This window comes from Neopelma chrysocephalum, unplaced genomic scaffold (assembly GCF_003984885.1).
Source record: "Neopelma chrysocephalum unplaced genomic scaffold, ASM398488v2 Primary Assembly neopelma1_44, whole genome shotgun sequence".
Taxonomy (NCBI): Eukaryota; Metazoa; Chordata; class Aves; order Passeriformes; family Pipridae; genus Neopelma; species Neopelma chrysocephalum.
Window position 1 is genome coordinate 9,375,655 of NW_020897703.1, and position 14,369 is coordinate 9,390,023.

The 14,369-nt window shown below is 41.6% G+C and overlaps 1 protein-coding gene across 4 annotated transcripts in view; it reads left to right on the top strand.

Annotated features, from left to right (window-relative positions):
- RAPH1 (Ras association (RalGDS/AF-6) and pleckstrin homology domains 1) overlaps window positions 1–14,369 on the top strand; it is a 197,532-nt gene that overhangs the window by 101,034 nt on the left and 82,129 nt on the right. The window contains exon 1 of one of the 4 annotated variants that reach the window (XM_027678362.1): window positions 13,805–13,998. The exons of the other annotated variants lie outside the window; for them this stretch is intronic. Within the exon in view, the coding sequence (XP_027534163.1) occupies window positions 13,879–13,998 (120 nt within the window). The 5' untranslated portion in view covers window positions 13,805–13,878. Of the gene's footprint in view, window positions 1–13,804; window positions 13,999–14,369 lie in introns of those variants that run through there. 4 annotated transcript variants of the gene reach the window in all.

A 14,369-nucleotide genomic window follows, 5' to 3' on the forward strand; every position in this document is an offset into this window, starting at 1 on the left:
CCCTGACCTTTTTCTAGCATACATGTTCTGATAATAATATATATTATTTTTGGCTAGAAATAGATTTATGGTGTAATTTATGACCCAGCTTATTCTTTTTTTTCTTCTTAAGAGTGAGTGTTCTCTTTGATGATCTCGGTGGTGATGTCTGCTATCTTGCTGCTGTGGCCGACAGTAACATAACAAAGCCAACTAGATCACCAGCTCAGTCTTACAACTGAGTAAGAGTCTGGCATTTTACCAGCTCAAACAGTGCTGCACTGGCTGCAGGGCCCAGGAAAAAAATGCAAATATTTCAGCTGTGTAGACGGCTATACAAATAGCAGGGCAGACAAGGCAGCCTCATCTGGGAAGACAAAAGACGTGTGTGATGACCTCCTTCCTTGAAGTTAAACAAGTAAAATCTTATCCTGGGTCATTGTCACAAGTTCCTCTCCCCTGTGAATATGCACAAAGGGCAATGCACTATATTTGCAACTTGGCAGCATGACAAGAGCCCAGAGAGGATGTTCTGTGGTCAGGTCTCACTGCTCCCTGTCTGTGTGCCTGCTGTGTGTGTGTGGTCAAGGTGCCTGGGGCTGACTGAGGGCACAAGGCAGCAAACACCAATTCAAGCTGCCACGTTTTCTTCCAGTTTGTCTCTGCTCCTCCGCCAGCATCTTTGGTGCTGACATTCCATGTTGCCATTCCACTGTTTGCTCTATCTCCCTGTGATGCCCTGCTTTTCTTGCACTCTGTTTTTTCTTGAGGGAGCACTGAAGTTTGTCAGGAAAAGTGGAAGCTGCCTCCTCTCTGCTGAATGTCCAGCATCTTGGTCATTCTCCCTTTTTGGCACAGTAGACTTGGATGTTGGGGTGTGACAGAGGTTTCTTTGCCCATTTCCGTCTGGCACAATGAGCAGTCTGAGCTGAGATATTTTTGGCTGATGGTGTCCCAACATGCAATGCATGGCGCAATTTACTTGGCTTTGCTTCTTTCCACAGAAATTAACCAAATCCATGTGATGCTTCTTGCCTGTCAGGAAGCTGTACTCTGCATTAATCTCTCATTTTGGGAGACAGCCTGTGTGACTGACAAGATTAATCTTAGCCAGAGATAACACTTCCTGTCTTTAAATAGTTTCAGTAGATAAATAACTTCTATAATGAAACACTATCCCACAGTGGGGTTTTGGTCTAAGCCAGGAACTTTTGAGTTTTAATTCTGGCTTTCAGACAAAATCTCCTTGTGGATAAAAGTAAGTAAAAGCCTGGTTTTGGTTTGGTTTGGGTTTTTTTTTTCACAGAGAAGGTATACCCTCGGCTTTTTTCACACTCCTCAAGAGTTCCAGCTCTTCAGCACCTACAAATGCATCCCTGCTTCTCTTGCCACTTCTTTTCCTATAACATAGTCATAGAATTTTCCCTGCAGTTGTATTGAAAGGATAAATTACTCAGTGTCAGAAAGATTTCTGAAGATGCAGGTCATGGCTTGAGGCAGATTCAGTCATGCACAGTGCTCAGAGGTTGCTCTAGGGAGCCTGCATTGTCATCATGGTCCCCACCAGTACTCAGTCTTCACCTGGAAAATTTACCCAGCAGACCTCCTTCTTGAATCTGGGTCACACAGACATTCACTGCTGCTCACAGGTAAGATCTGGTCCAAAGCCCACTAAAATCAGCAAGAGTCTTTCCTTAGTTGGAGTCAGGGCTTTGCAGGATACATGAACCCCAGCCTTCCCCACCTCTGGATAGCATAGTGATGATCTAACATACAGCTGCCTTCTGAGAGCCTCTTCACACAACTGGGCAAGTCTTGGCCTCTAGAACATAAAGGACTTTACCATGGCCACTATCCAAATGATATTTAAAAAATAGTGTTCAGACTCCTGCAATCTCTCTGCAGTACTTGCTATTTAAGTCCTTTTTCAAACCACACAAATACAGCACGCATTGTAGGGATTTTCCTGCATTTCCTTCCAACAGTCAAATCAGGGCGAGGGAGTTGTGACCACCACGTCTTGGGGCTGGGGCAGAAATAACTGGAAACAGCAAATGCTGTGTGTAGGAATCTCATGCTTGCCAGGACATTTCAAAATAAGGACTGCAATGAGATAAATTCTTTGAAAGAACTTGAATTTGTCTAAGGGATCTTTTCTTTCTACCATGCAAAATAAATGGGCTACATGCTGGAAGTTCATACTAAAGATAGCTGTGCAGATGCAAGAGCATCACTGAGTCTCTAGAAAAGCTGCGACTGCAATTTTAACTTAAACTATCTACAGATGACAACCTCCACATCCCCATGGCTGTGCCCCAGCTGCTGCTGGGCCCTGTGCTGGCTACACAGCACTGCAGAGACTTGCTTGTGATTTTGCTGGTACCGACAGTACCTTATTAAACACAGGGCAAAGTATTAAGCAAAACTTGGGTTTCTGCATCCATAAAGGCTGGCAGCTGTGAGCAGAGCTGTGTGTGAGCTCTGATTAATGTTTGAAGTAATAACCCATTACTCTTCCCTAATGGTGAGAGAAGTGGTGACTGGCAAAGGAGTGCTGTGGCCACTAGCACTGTCTTTTAATGCACCATGTGACAAACAAAAAGATGAAACCAGGTTCCACCCTGTGGCATAATGATTTGTCCTGGTGCAAATGCAGGTACAGGATTCTCAAGGACTTAAGGGAAGTGACCCTTGATCTTTTTTCAGAGAAAAGTGGGAAATCAGAACCAGCACTTTCCCTCTGTTCTCTCAAGAGGAGCCAGTCACTGTAGTAAATGGCTATATCTGTTGCTAAGATACTTTGTTGTGACTCCTGTTTAGCTCACCTGTTTAGCCTCCCAGGCCAAACAGTGAGAAGCAAATAAAGTTTCTATTTCATGGATTAGACATAGGAAAGTCTTTTACCTGTATTTGCTGTTGGCTAGGCATTTACTAGAAAAGGACTTGGGCAACGTGACTGAATGACTATACCAGTTCAGTTCTACCTGTGAGCAGCTGTTAGAGGTGCTTTCCCCCACTTGGAAGTCCAGACAAGAGGTCTTCGGGGCACTGGGGCTCCAGGCACCCATCTCTTCTCAGAGGACAATGGTACCTCTGCCCAGAATGGAAACTACACAGCTAAGTTTTCTTTTTGCTTTGTTTTGTTTTAATCCAAATAGACCAGATAGCAAAATCCTCATTTTGTTAACAACTGCATTCAAATTGAATGAAAATGCTGACTGTTAGGGCTAGTATGCATGAAGAACATTATTGTCAGAAGGGTTTCCAAGTAGAGTTCTCAAATCAAGTTTCTCTGCTAGCAGTCTAGGCTACAGCTAAGGTATCTCAGTATATAGGTAATGTTTTTGGAGACAGTGGGAGGACAGCATAGGAATCATTTATCTTAGTTAACTGTAACCTCTATCATTAGATCAGACATCCTACTTAAAAACAGGCTTTAGATACTCTCAGTTAATATTTTAACCCTAGTCGATGAAATTTAAGCTCCAAATGTCATATTTAATCTCCTAAATATAAATGGCCTGATTCTCCAGGGTGTCAAAAGCATGCAATGCCTATTGATTTCAGTGAGAAATGTGGGTGCCTGTCAACCATTTTGGAAAACCAGGCCATTGCATTTAGTCATTGATTCATAGATTCTTAACTCTAAGCAGCCAGGTTTGAGACCTCTTCTAGCTTCATGCAGTTCTGCTTCAGCTTTAGTAGAAACTCACTTCCATGAAGTGGAATCCTTAAGTACCCTTGGCTTACTTTTTTCCAACCCTATCTTGCATGCTGTGTTAAGTATTCATTTAAGGCTGATTTTGAAGAAGCAAACAACAAAACCACATAAATTTAAAATATTATATTTTTTTAAAATGCAGAATAAATAATTTCATAAACATTTAAAAAAAATGTTCCTTACAGAGAGCGACCTCATTTTTATACAACAATTACTACTGAGATAGAAGGGAATTTGTGCTGCAAAACTGTTCTCTTTAGTACGGATGACACATTTCAGTGGGAAAGGCAAACTTAAATACATAGCAAAGCTGAATACAAACACTGGGTTCCAGCCACATTTGGACTGTATCACAAACTAAATAACATTAGAAAATTAAAAATGAGCACCGCTTCTCCTCTCTAGTCTAGATTTATTGCGCTCAGCCTACATGATGCTTGATCAGAAAGGAACAGGAATGCATGTAGCAGGAGACTATGTGCCAAGTCTGTGCTAGATTGAATGTACCAACTGTTCAAACACAGTCCTACTGGAGGGACAACTAATACAAAGCAAAACAAATATGCTTTAACCCATATAGCTTACACTAGCTCAGCATTAAATACAGTGACCAAAATACTTACCTCCTTGGACACTCACTTATACTTTAGAGCTACAAACGCTGCCAAAATTTCCTTTCTCTGATTGATACTCATATAATGGCACAGGCTTTTAGTGGACTTAAACTTAATCTTAGACTTTCAGAGAGAATTAGCATCATGTGTTGCTTGCATACATCTCCTTGCCATCTGTGGATTCCTTAGGTTCAAAGGAGGCAGCAAATATATCAACACTTAGGGAACCATTTGGATCTTGAAATCTTAAAGTGGGAAGCATTTATAGGAAGTTGCAAATAGTCTGAACCTTCACACTGTGGTTGATGCATATTAAGATGTCCAAAAAACAGGTCAACAGAAACATGAAATTAATTAGACATACCTTTCAGAGAGCAAGGGTAAGATGGGGAGGGAGCAGGTGGGGTTAGGGAAATTTTGGAGACCTAAGGATGTAGCAGAGGGAGAATTGTCTGTTTTGGAAGATGGAGGCCATTTGTTTCTAAGGGATAAGTCTGAGCTTCAATAGGTTCAATACATAAACTGTTCTGCACACAACCTTCTGACCAGCAGTAATTCAGGCTCCGGGTACATTGTTGTGTGTAAGAGAAGTTACACTTCTTCCCTCAGTATGCCCCAGGGTTCTTGAGAGTCCCCTGTCACATACTGAAAGGTGGAACTGCACAGGAGCAGTCAGGTGATCAGGGAGTAGGTAACAGCAGTCCTGCTGTCAGCTGCTTAACTTGTGCAGTACCAGGTCACTCAGGGAAGTCTAGAACTACAGTGATGTGGGCTTGGCATGCTGAGAATCTGGTTGCAATTTGACACTTGTATTTAGTGGCAGGGTTTCTATTTAGCTAGCTAAAATTGTTTACAGTGGTGTAAGAATAGCTCAGAACAGATCATACGCCCATTTTTCTGACTTTCCAGACACAACCATAATGTTTTAAACACAGGTGTTGGGCCCAGTCTCCCATCCTTGACAATGTACACAACAAACCCATGACATAGTCATAGCTGGATCCTAAGTAAACCTGTACAATAAACATGACCAAGCAAACAAAAGACAAGGACCATATGGGGTGCTGCTGGGGCTGATTTCTGGTTCATTGTAAAACAAAAACCAAAGTGAGCACCACTCATAAACTATTTAAAGGAGATGCAGCTGCAGTCATCCCCAGCCTGGTGCAGCTGTACAGACCCTAGTCACCACCATTTTTTGGCTGTGGTAGAGGAGAGTTTCTCAGGAAGCAGCCAGTGCATTAAGAGCCTTGCCACATCCAGCTCACTGTGAACCCAGCCACATCCTCCTGCAGCTGCAAAGAGCCTGGCACTCCCCTGATGCTCAAGGTCCCATTTCTGGCTAAGACTGGAGCACAGCCCATCACTTTGAATGTTCTCCAATGTGTTTTGCAAGTCACCAGGAGTAATTCCCTGAAAGAACAGACTTCTTTTGTACCATTTATTGCTGCAGAACTCATGCTCCTGTCCAAAAATTTTGTCCTGATGGAGAAAGATGGATGGGGCTACTTGTCTGTAGCTGCTGACACAGCCCTGTGTGGTAACTGTCACTCTGTCCAGGTACCTCAATAGCTGAGGGTCTCCAGGCTGGCCACTTTAACCAGACCTGCTGTTCACTGTGTCCAAGGGCACCAGGTGTGCTGCGTGCACACCAGCTGTTAGGGCAGCCAGTCTGTCGTACAGCTGAAGCAGCCTGGATCCGTGGGATTTGCTGCCTGCTGCCTGAGTCAGAATTGGCACCACAGGCAGCAGTATGGGTGTGGTAGACCAGGTCCTACCTCTGCTCTCAGTGCTCTTTATTCACACATATGTGACAGGGAACATATGTTTTACTAAAGAGCTGACATGAGTTTTGACACAATACAAAAAGTGGAAGAATATCCTGTAGAGGAAACAGGAAAGGAAGGACAAGAATAGCAAAAATAAAAACAAGCAGTTGCACACATAGATTTTGTGAACTGTAAGCATTACCAGATTGCTACTTTGGGCATTTGTGTTCTTACTGGTTGCTTTGGTGCTGTTATCAGTTTTACAGATGTCAAAATGGAGCGCATATGAAAGAGGTTTGTAAGTTATAGAGGGCAACTGATCAGTAGAAGAGGAAGAGATGGTTAGACTTTCGATGAGCTTTAAAAGGATATGAAACTTATGTGAAGAGTGAGTACTGGGCTGGGCAAATTGCTTAACACAAATGGACCTCTGGGAGGATCTGGAAGAAGACGCAGGACAACGGAATAACCCAGTATATGTAGAGTTTGAGAAAGAGAAGTGCTGTTAAAGTGGTTTGAAGGTGACTGAAAGAACTCACTGAGATTGCTAAACATGACTGGCTACACTAACTAAATGCAAAAGCATTGAGTTGCTGGGGGACAATGGGCTCTATCCTTTGAAACTATTTTCACACTCTGATATCCAGTTTGTTACTGGTTGGTATATACAATAGATGTTGCAAATTTTTTTGCAGCTGTTTCAAGCTTAGTTGTCAGGTAAATAATCAGGAAAGTCATGGGTTTTAAATCTAATTCACAAATAACTTTTAAATATAAATGTATAGATTTTTTTCTGATTTAAAATCTGTCAATTTAGTGTAGGCTTATGAGCTTTCCAGTCATATTTATAGAAAGGCATTTAATAAGAAGGCAGCATCCAGTTATAACAGTATTATGATTTACAGAAAACATACCTGGGACAATATGATAACAGCTCAAAAGAAGCCACTAGGTTCTCTCTTTGTCTACATGTACAATACAAATGAAAAATGAGTTTCAAGATTCAAACAGGAGACAAAGTACCTTTCACCAAGACAGTATAATTTTGCAGGATTTCCCTCATAACCAGTACCAACCTGTGAAACTTTATGCCTGTCAGTTCCTTCCTCAGAAAGCTTGTCCACACAGACTCAGAAATAATCCTCTAATGAGCAATATAAGTGTGGTAGAGTAAGATAGAGGGGGATTTTATTTTCAGCTTTCTTAACACCATATGTTCACTTAATCCCACTCTTCTTTTAGTTAAAGGTAATCCCTGAGTACTTGAGAACAAATTACATGCAAACATACATTATGTGTATTAGTGCATCTGCATATAACACTGCACATGTGTCTAAGACTAAAAGAAATAACACTGATAACTAAGGCAGTTGAATTTTCCTATATGGATGCTCCCACATCATCTATCTCAAAAGTAAGATTCAAGAAGGAAATTTTCTCAGAAAGAATTACTATTGAGCATTGCTTAGATTTTAGCTCATCAAATCTTGAATAAAAATCTTCAGAGTTATTTTGAAGTGCCATTTAACTTTTCCTACCTCTTCACTAAATTTAATCAAAAAATCATCACAGCTCTTTCTGGTAAGTCCAGTAACGTCATACAGACCACACTAAACATACCGAAATGTTTATTTTCCACTTTTCACTTCAAAATGGGACTTTTAAAATAAATTGTAAAAGTTTCGAAGTACAATGATAAAAATGCTGAAAATTACTTTTCAAAAATCTACTGTCCAGTTATCTACAGCTGTTCAAAAAAAGAATCTGAAACTTCCCACAGCTATTTTCAGTCGCTCACTGGAAGAACAACTGCACCAGTTCAAACTACTTCTTTTAAAAAATGTGAAAAGTCCAGCCAATGTCACTTTGCAGTCAAGACAGAAATTCCAGGAAATCCTAATGTATGATTTACAAGATATATGTCAAATATTTCACATATGCACGAAAATGACAAGAAAAAAATAGTTCTGCTCTGTAAACATTAGGTACAGTTAAATAACACAGAACTTCTGGAGAAAGCTGTACTTTCTAGCTGGTCTTGCAACTTGATTAGTGCCAGCTGGCTCCTGAAATGAAAAAAAGAGTCCACTTGAGCAGGTCACTTTCCAGAATGAGATCTGAGGACAAGACGTGGCTGCAGATACTTGGGAAAGAACAGTTAATAGTAATTGGGAAAACAAACTCAGTGCCATCACTGAGTATACCAGAGATGTGTCTATCCCTGCTGCTCCAGAAACTGTGACATTGCTGCAGTACATACACACAAAGCTTTCCCCTGCAATTATGGCCAGGGGAAATATGGGTTTGACTGAATTTCCCTCTGTAAAAAAAAAGGGAATAAATGTAGTTTTTTGGTTTTTCACAGTGCAGCAGCAGAAGATCCAAAATTCAATTCTCTCTCAGGCAGCAATGTGACTGATAACTATTTTATTGCATAATGATAAAATCTCTTACACTTTAAGAATTATTAAATCATATCTAACAGGTAATTATTCTGTAATGAGCATTAACTGCATATAAGGTGTTTGGTCTGGAAGGACCTTTCAACATCTTCAGTATTTACATTAAAATTCTCTTTGTCTAACTCAGTAACAAAAGACTTCAGAAGCGATGTGAGATGAAAGAACATTTTCAGTGTAAAATGAGAAATGTTGTCATAGAGAAAGTGAAAATAGGTTAAAAGCAATCTGAAAGGTAAATGACTAGTTGTTGCTTCTTTTATGCCTTACTCTGTAATGTTAACATAAATAACATGAAATCCAAAGACCTTCTGAGAAGTGCTTTCCAGCTTGACCCAGAGAAATGCCTAAGGCTGGCCCCTGGATTATCTTGAGGCTCTTCCAGTTTGGTATCAAGCACAGCCTTTATACCTAAAGACTCAGTGAGGTCATTGTAAGAAGGTCATTGTAAGAAGAGAAGAACTTTTCAGGACAAATTTCAGTCGCAAAGTAGAAGTAGCAAGTAGAATCAAACCCAGCTTCTTTTCCAACTCCGCTCTGCCACTCACCTCCCGCAGTATTTCAAACATATTGTGGACTTGATTTTTTTTATGTAAAACAATGGTTCTCAGGACTGCAAAACTGGTAGACTTCTGTCATTTCCCTGTGATGTTCATAACCAAACCTCTGCTATTTCATTATAACAAATGGTATCTTTTAATGTTTTTGAAGTGCTGTGTGATGTTTGCTCCTATGCTTAAAATTGTAGTGTTGTTTGAAATTTTGTGTGGAAAAGAATCACTTTGTATTTTAAGTGAATTATGTACCAGAACATCATAATTTTTATGAATGAGTAACCTCATAATCTTCAGAGACATCACTCGAAGAAATCAAAGATAAAGGCTGTATTTATTGGCAGAGTTGTTTGCAAAATTGTTGCCATAGCTTTGGCCTCTTTTTTAGACCACACCCTGCAGTGACTTCTCCAGAAACTGATGTCCTCCACATTAGCATTTGTTTACCTTGCTCTTGTTGGCATCTCATTCCGGTTCCTGTCACCTTTTTTTTTCCTACGTTAATGGCCATTTTTCAATTCACCTTCAGCACTGAGATTTTTTTTTCTTGGTTTTAAAGGTATGATCACATGAGAAGTATTGGTTTCTCCTGTCTTCAAGAAGATGATGAAAAACCTTGCTTTATGAATGACCAGTGCAACTGCTGTGATTGGGACCCACAGCGACATTATTTTCCCTCATAATCATATTAAGTCAGATACAGGAAAAAGAAGGGCAGCTAGAGAGTATTAATAGATCTTGGGGGTGTGATAGATCTTAAAGTCTGTAACTGTGCTGCAGAAAATCACTAATTTATTTGCCTTTCAGTAAGAATCTCTAGAAATAGAAGTGTTTTATGTTATTTTTTTCCTAAAGAAATAAAAATACATACATGCTAATTGCACTTTGGAGAAGGAAAATTAATAAAGACAACTGCGCCATTCCCCATTAGTGGAAATGCCTGCAGTTAACCTGCCTCAAGCACTTTCAATATCACTGAATCCCTTGGGTGGGATTTTCCAAAGTGCCACCATTAGCTCAGCCCTGCTCCCATTAAAATCAATTACTGACTTCAGCCTGGGAGGGGAGTCCAGAGAGTCCCTGTGGTGCCCTGTATGTTGGAAGATCCTAATCTTTGTGTGTGCTCTTCCTTCCCTATTTTTATGTGCATGGCTGCACAGGTGCTCAGATACATTCATGAGGGCCAGGATTTTCCTCAGAGGACCTAAAAAGGAGCCAGAAAATCAGCTGTGCGGAACAAAGAGTAATGGAGGGTAATACAGATCATGGAGGCAAGGGGAGCTTCACATAAGATGAAACTTCATCAAGTGCCTAGTGAAGTCAGCTAACTGCAGCCTCTATGCCCCAATTCGTAGAGCAAAACCTCCCAGAATACGTTTTCAATACTACTTCACACAGTATATTTTCTGTCTATGGAATCCAATTGTCATGGGCAGTCATCAAGGCAAAGAGTTTAGTAGAATTAAAAAAGGATTTAAGAAGCTTTGTGAGCAAAGACAACATTTGCAGCTGTATGCACTAGATTACAACAATGCAGGGGACAAACAAGCTTCCTGCTTCAGCAGCATAAGCTGAATGCTTTGAGAGTCAAGAAGAAATGGTTTTTTGGCATATATTAGCCATGCTGATTTATTGAGATGTGTGATGGGATGGTTTGAGTCTTCACTAAAAGGAGTGATAATGATAATGAATGCTATAGGTAGATTTCTTGCTGGTCTGTAATGCTGGCACTTCCACAAAAAGGGTATCAGTAATAATTTTGTGATTAAGTCCTCTCCCAAGCAAGGGACTGATTTGGCACTGATGAGAGCAGAATTCAGATCTTGGCTATGAATAAGGTTTCCTTTCTGACTCTGGGGGTGGCTTATTCTCTCATCACCTGAGAAATGGGAAGACAATGAATGCTTCTCTATTTCTTAGAGGTGGAATGAAGGGAAGGTGCATAAAGAGAGTGTGCAGAGTTTAATCCACAGCCTTTATGTGTTTTTAATTCAAAGCTGTCATCCCACAGCAATTCAGGAGTACTTTAGCTGGAATTAGCCAAGATTTTTCTCATTTACACTGATTAAATGAGTTCAGAAAATAGTGTTTTCATTCCACCATTTGTGGTGCTCCTCTGCACTTGTTCCTACACACAAATAGTAGCAGTCTTCCATAAGAACAGTAGTCCTGGGAAAACTTAGCAGCCCTAACCCAAAACATGAGCAGTTTCTACAGTGGATTATGGATCATGCTGGCTGGCTTGAAACCCCAGCAGCTCCTGTCCAAGTCTGCATTCCTATTACGGGCTACTGTTGTCATTATACCAGTTGCTGCAAGGTCAGGTTCCCCTTCAAGACATTCTTGTTTATGAATAGTAGATATGATCTGAGAAAAGACGTTTTGAACGTATAGGCTGGATGAGCTGAATTATTTATGTTAATGGCTATGGGTGCTATACCTGTTGCTAAGAAATACTGTAATACTTTGTTGTGACCCCCATTTGGAAATGCCATTATAGCGAGCTGAGCAGCAATAGATACAGTATAGGCTGAGCAAGCTATTGATGAACAGAAAAGGGTTTTTAACGATTTTGTACCTTGAACACTGTAGTTGGCAAAAAAATTGATAAAGAAGCAGGTGAAAAGAGTCAGACTGCTCTGTTAGAGCTTGCAGGGGTCACAGGCGCTCAAGGTTCCATCAAACCATGATGGAATAGCTGCATATATAGAGAGATGTACCTATATATGCACATATATATAGTTTTGATTGATAGGTCTTCACCAAAGTATGAAATTTCTACTGCACAAGTAATTGAGCTTTCTTAGGTCTAACAAAGCAATCAAGATGGGATATTTGTTTTGTCTTTTTTTAATTTTGAACTCTCATATTTCCAGCCTTTGCCTGGTGTGTCCTTTATGGAAATTGGCACAAATGTCTAATGATCTATATAACCTTTGTTTATGTTTTCTTATTCAGAATTATTTAAATACAAAAAATAAAACATTTGAGGTATTCAAAATTAAGCTCTGCTGCCAACAATGCCTAGCTATACTTAAAATTGAGATTCATAGACAGTATTTACGGAGAAGGTAGGGCCAACAGCCATGGAATTATTGCCTTGATTAAAAACAATGATCCATTTTATCCTTTCTTGTTTGGATGCAGATATACATTTAAACTGACCTTTTAACCTACTCAGAAGGCTTCACTCTTCTTATTAATTCATTAGCTATTAATTTTATTGGTAGATGTATGACTAAATCCCCTGTACTACTTTGAAAACCTTACACAATGTCTGCTGCAGGTATGTACTATTTCTCTGGCCTGGGGCATGATTTTACATTAGTAACTTATGTATATAATTGGATCGTGGTTCTGTAGGATGCACACAGATCCAATCTGGTCCTCAAGCTTAAAATGGTCTGACTCTGACCTCTATCCTACATTAAATTAACTGTGTTGACTATTGTCTGCTTAGACTCAGCAACTTAGCAAGGAACAACATTTCCAGGTGCCAAAAGCAGAGTTTGCCTTAGTCAGCTGCAGCGTCTTCTTCCTTTTGATAGAATTTTGTAGTTGAGGGTAAGAAGCTTTGCACACTTCATGGCCGTGCAGTTCCTGAGCTGCAGTGGTGCAGAACGTGACTTGGCAGTGCTTCTGTGCTGGGTTAGACGTAGCTGGAGCTGCCGCAGAGCTACCAAAGGAACTTGGCCATGGCACACCCAAGTTGCTCCTTATATTGTGAGTACACTCACTGTGATTTCTCCGTTCATCTTGAGTCTGCTTCTCAGGAGGTGTTGTCATTCTAATCCCTTCAGGGTCATGGAGGATCAGTAGGAAAGCATGGTGGAATTAATACAACCTGGAGACATGGCCTAAACCTGCTGATAACATCAGATTCGTAGTCACTGCCAGCTCACTCTCACTGCTGATATGCAGCAAGTGCAGAACAGCACTGAAAATTGAAGTACTTATCATTTTTATTAAATAATGTGAGTCCAGACATTTTTAATTGTGCACCACTTGCACAAATTATGAAGCAATGTATCAATAATAGTCTACTATTTGGAATAGTTGGATTAAAAATATTTTATTTGCAACTCCATAAGGCTACTGTTGTCTCTTAGTGATTAATGCATGTATTTTTAGTCCATATGGAGAATTTATATACTTCTGCATCTGAAACTTTGATCTCAGCTTCTCTGGGGAGTTGTTAATTGGCAACATTTCATTATCTTGCCCAGAATTTGGAAGTGATTACGTGCTAAGGTGAATATATATAGCAAAGACTTTTTGCTAAATATGTTAGAATTATACGCGGAACTTTGTCTTTAAAATTACTTAATTGTATGTACACATGAAAATCCTATTTTAAAAGCTTCCTCTTCATGTTGCTGGTGACCTAGCATGTAACCTCGTCAGTAAATTAGTATTTACAGAAATACAACAACTAGCATCACTTTGCATAATTGTTCTCATTTATGGAAAACGCTGTGCTTTAGCCGACTGAAGTTTTCTCCCTGTGAGATGCTGACAGATAAAACCTGATGCAAACATGCCTATGTTCTGTCACGACCCAGCAGCGGTTCCAGCACAGGGCAGAGGCACGTTCCCGGCGGGAGGCAGCGTGGATGGCACCTCTCCTGCGCTGGAGCTTGGAGCCCCAGCAGCCCGCGCAATGAATTGTATTTAAGCGAATCTCCTCTCCTATAGCATTACTTGCAGTAGCGAGCAATGCGTTTTATCCCATTTTGTGAACAATTTAAAGAATGGCGATCTCGGCCCTGAAGCTGTGGTAGGATGAGAAACAGGGGCCAACTCCCGGCCGGGGCACAGCGTGGACGAGGCGGCGCGGTCCGGGGCTGGCCCGGGGACAGCGGGACACACCGCCGAGGATTTCGGCAGGATTCCCAGGATTTGGTAATTGGCTGCCTACAGAAACCCTCGGTGATCGGAATGGGGAGCGTCACCCGGCGCCTGTAGCTGCGGACGGAACCGCAGCCGCAACTGCCTGGGGCGCGGCCACCGCCCGCCGAGAGCGCGCTGGCCGCCGCCCGGTGCGGGCAGACCCGGGCATCGGCACCGGGGGATCGGCTCCCCAGGGATCGGCCCCCCAGGGATCGGCTCCCCAGGGATCGGCCCCACAGGGATCGGCTCCCCAGGGATCGGCCCCACAGGGATCGGCCGCACAGGGGCCGGCACCGCGCCCTCCGCCCCCCGCGTGCCCGCCGGTCCCGCGCGCCCCTCGCGCTCGCGGCGCTGCCCCCCCGCTGGCGGCGGTCCCGACGGGG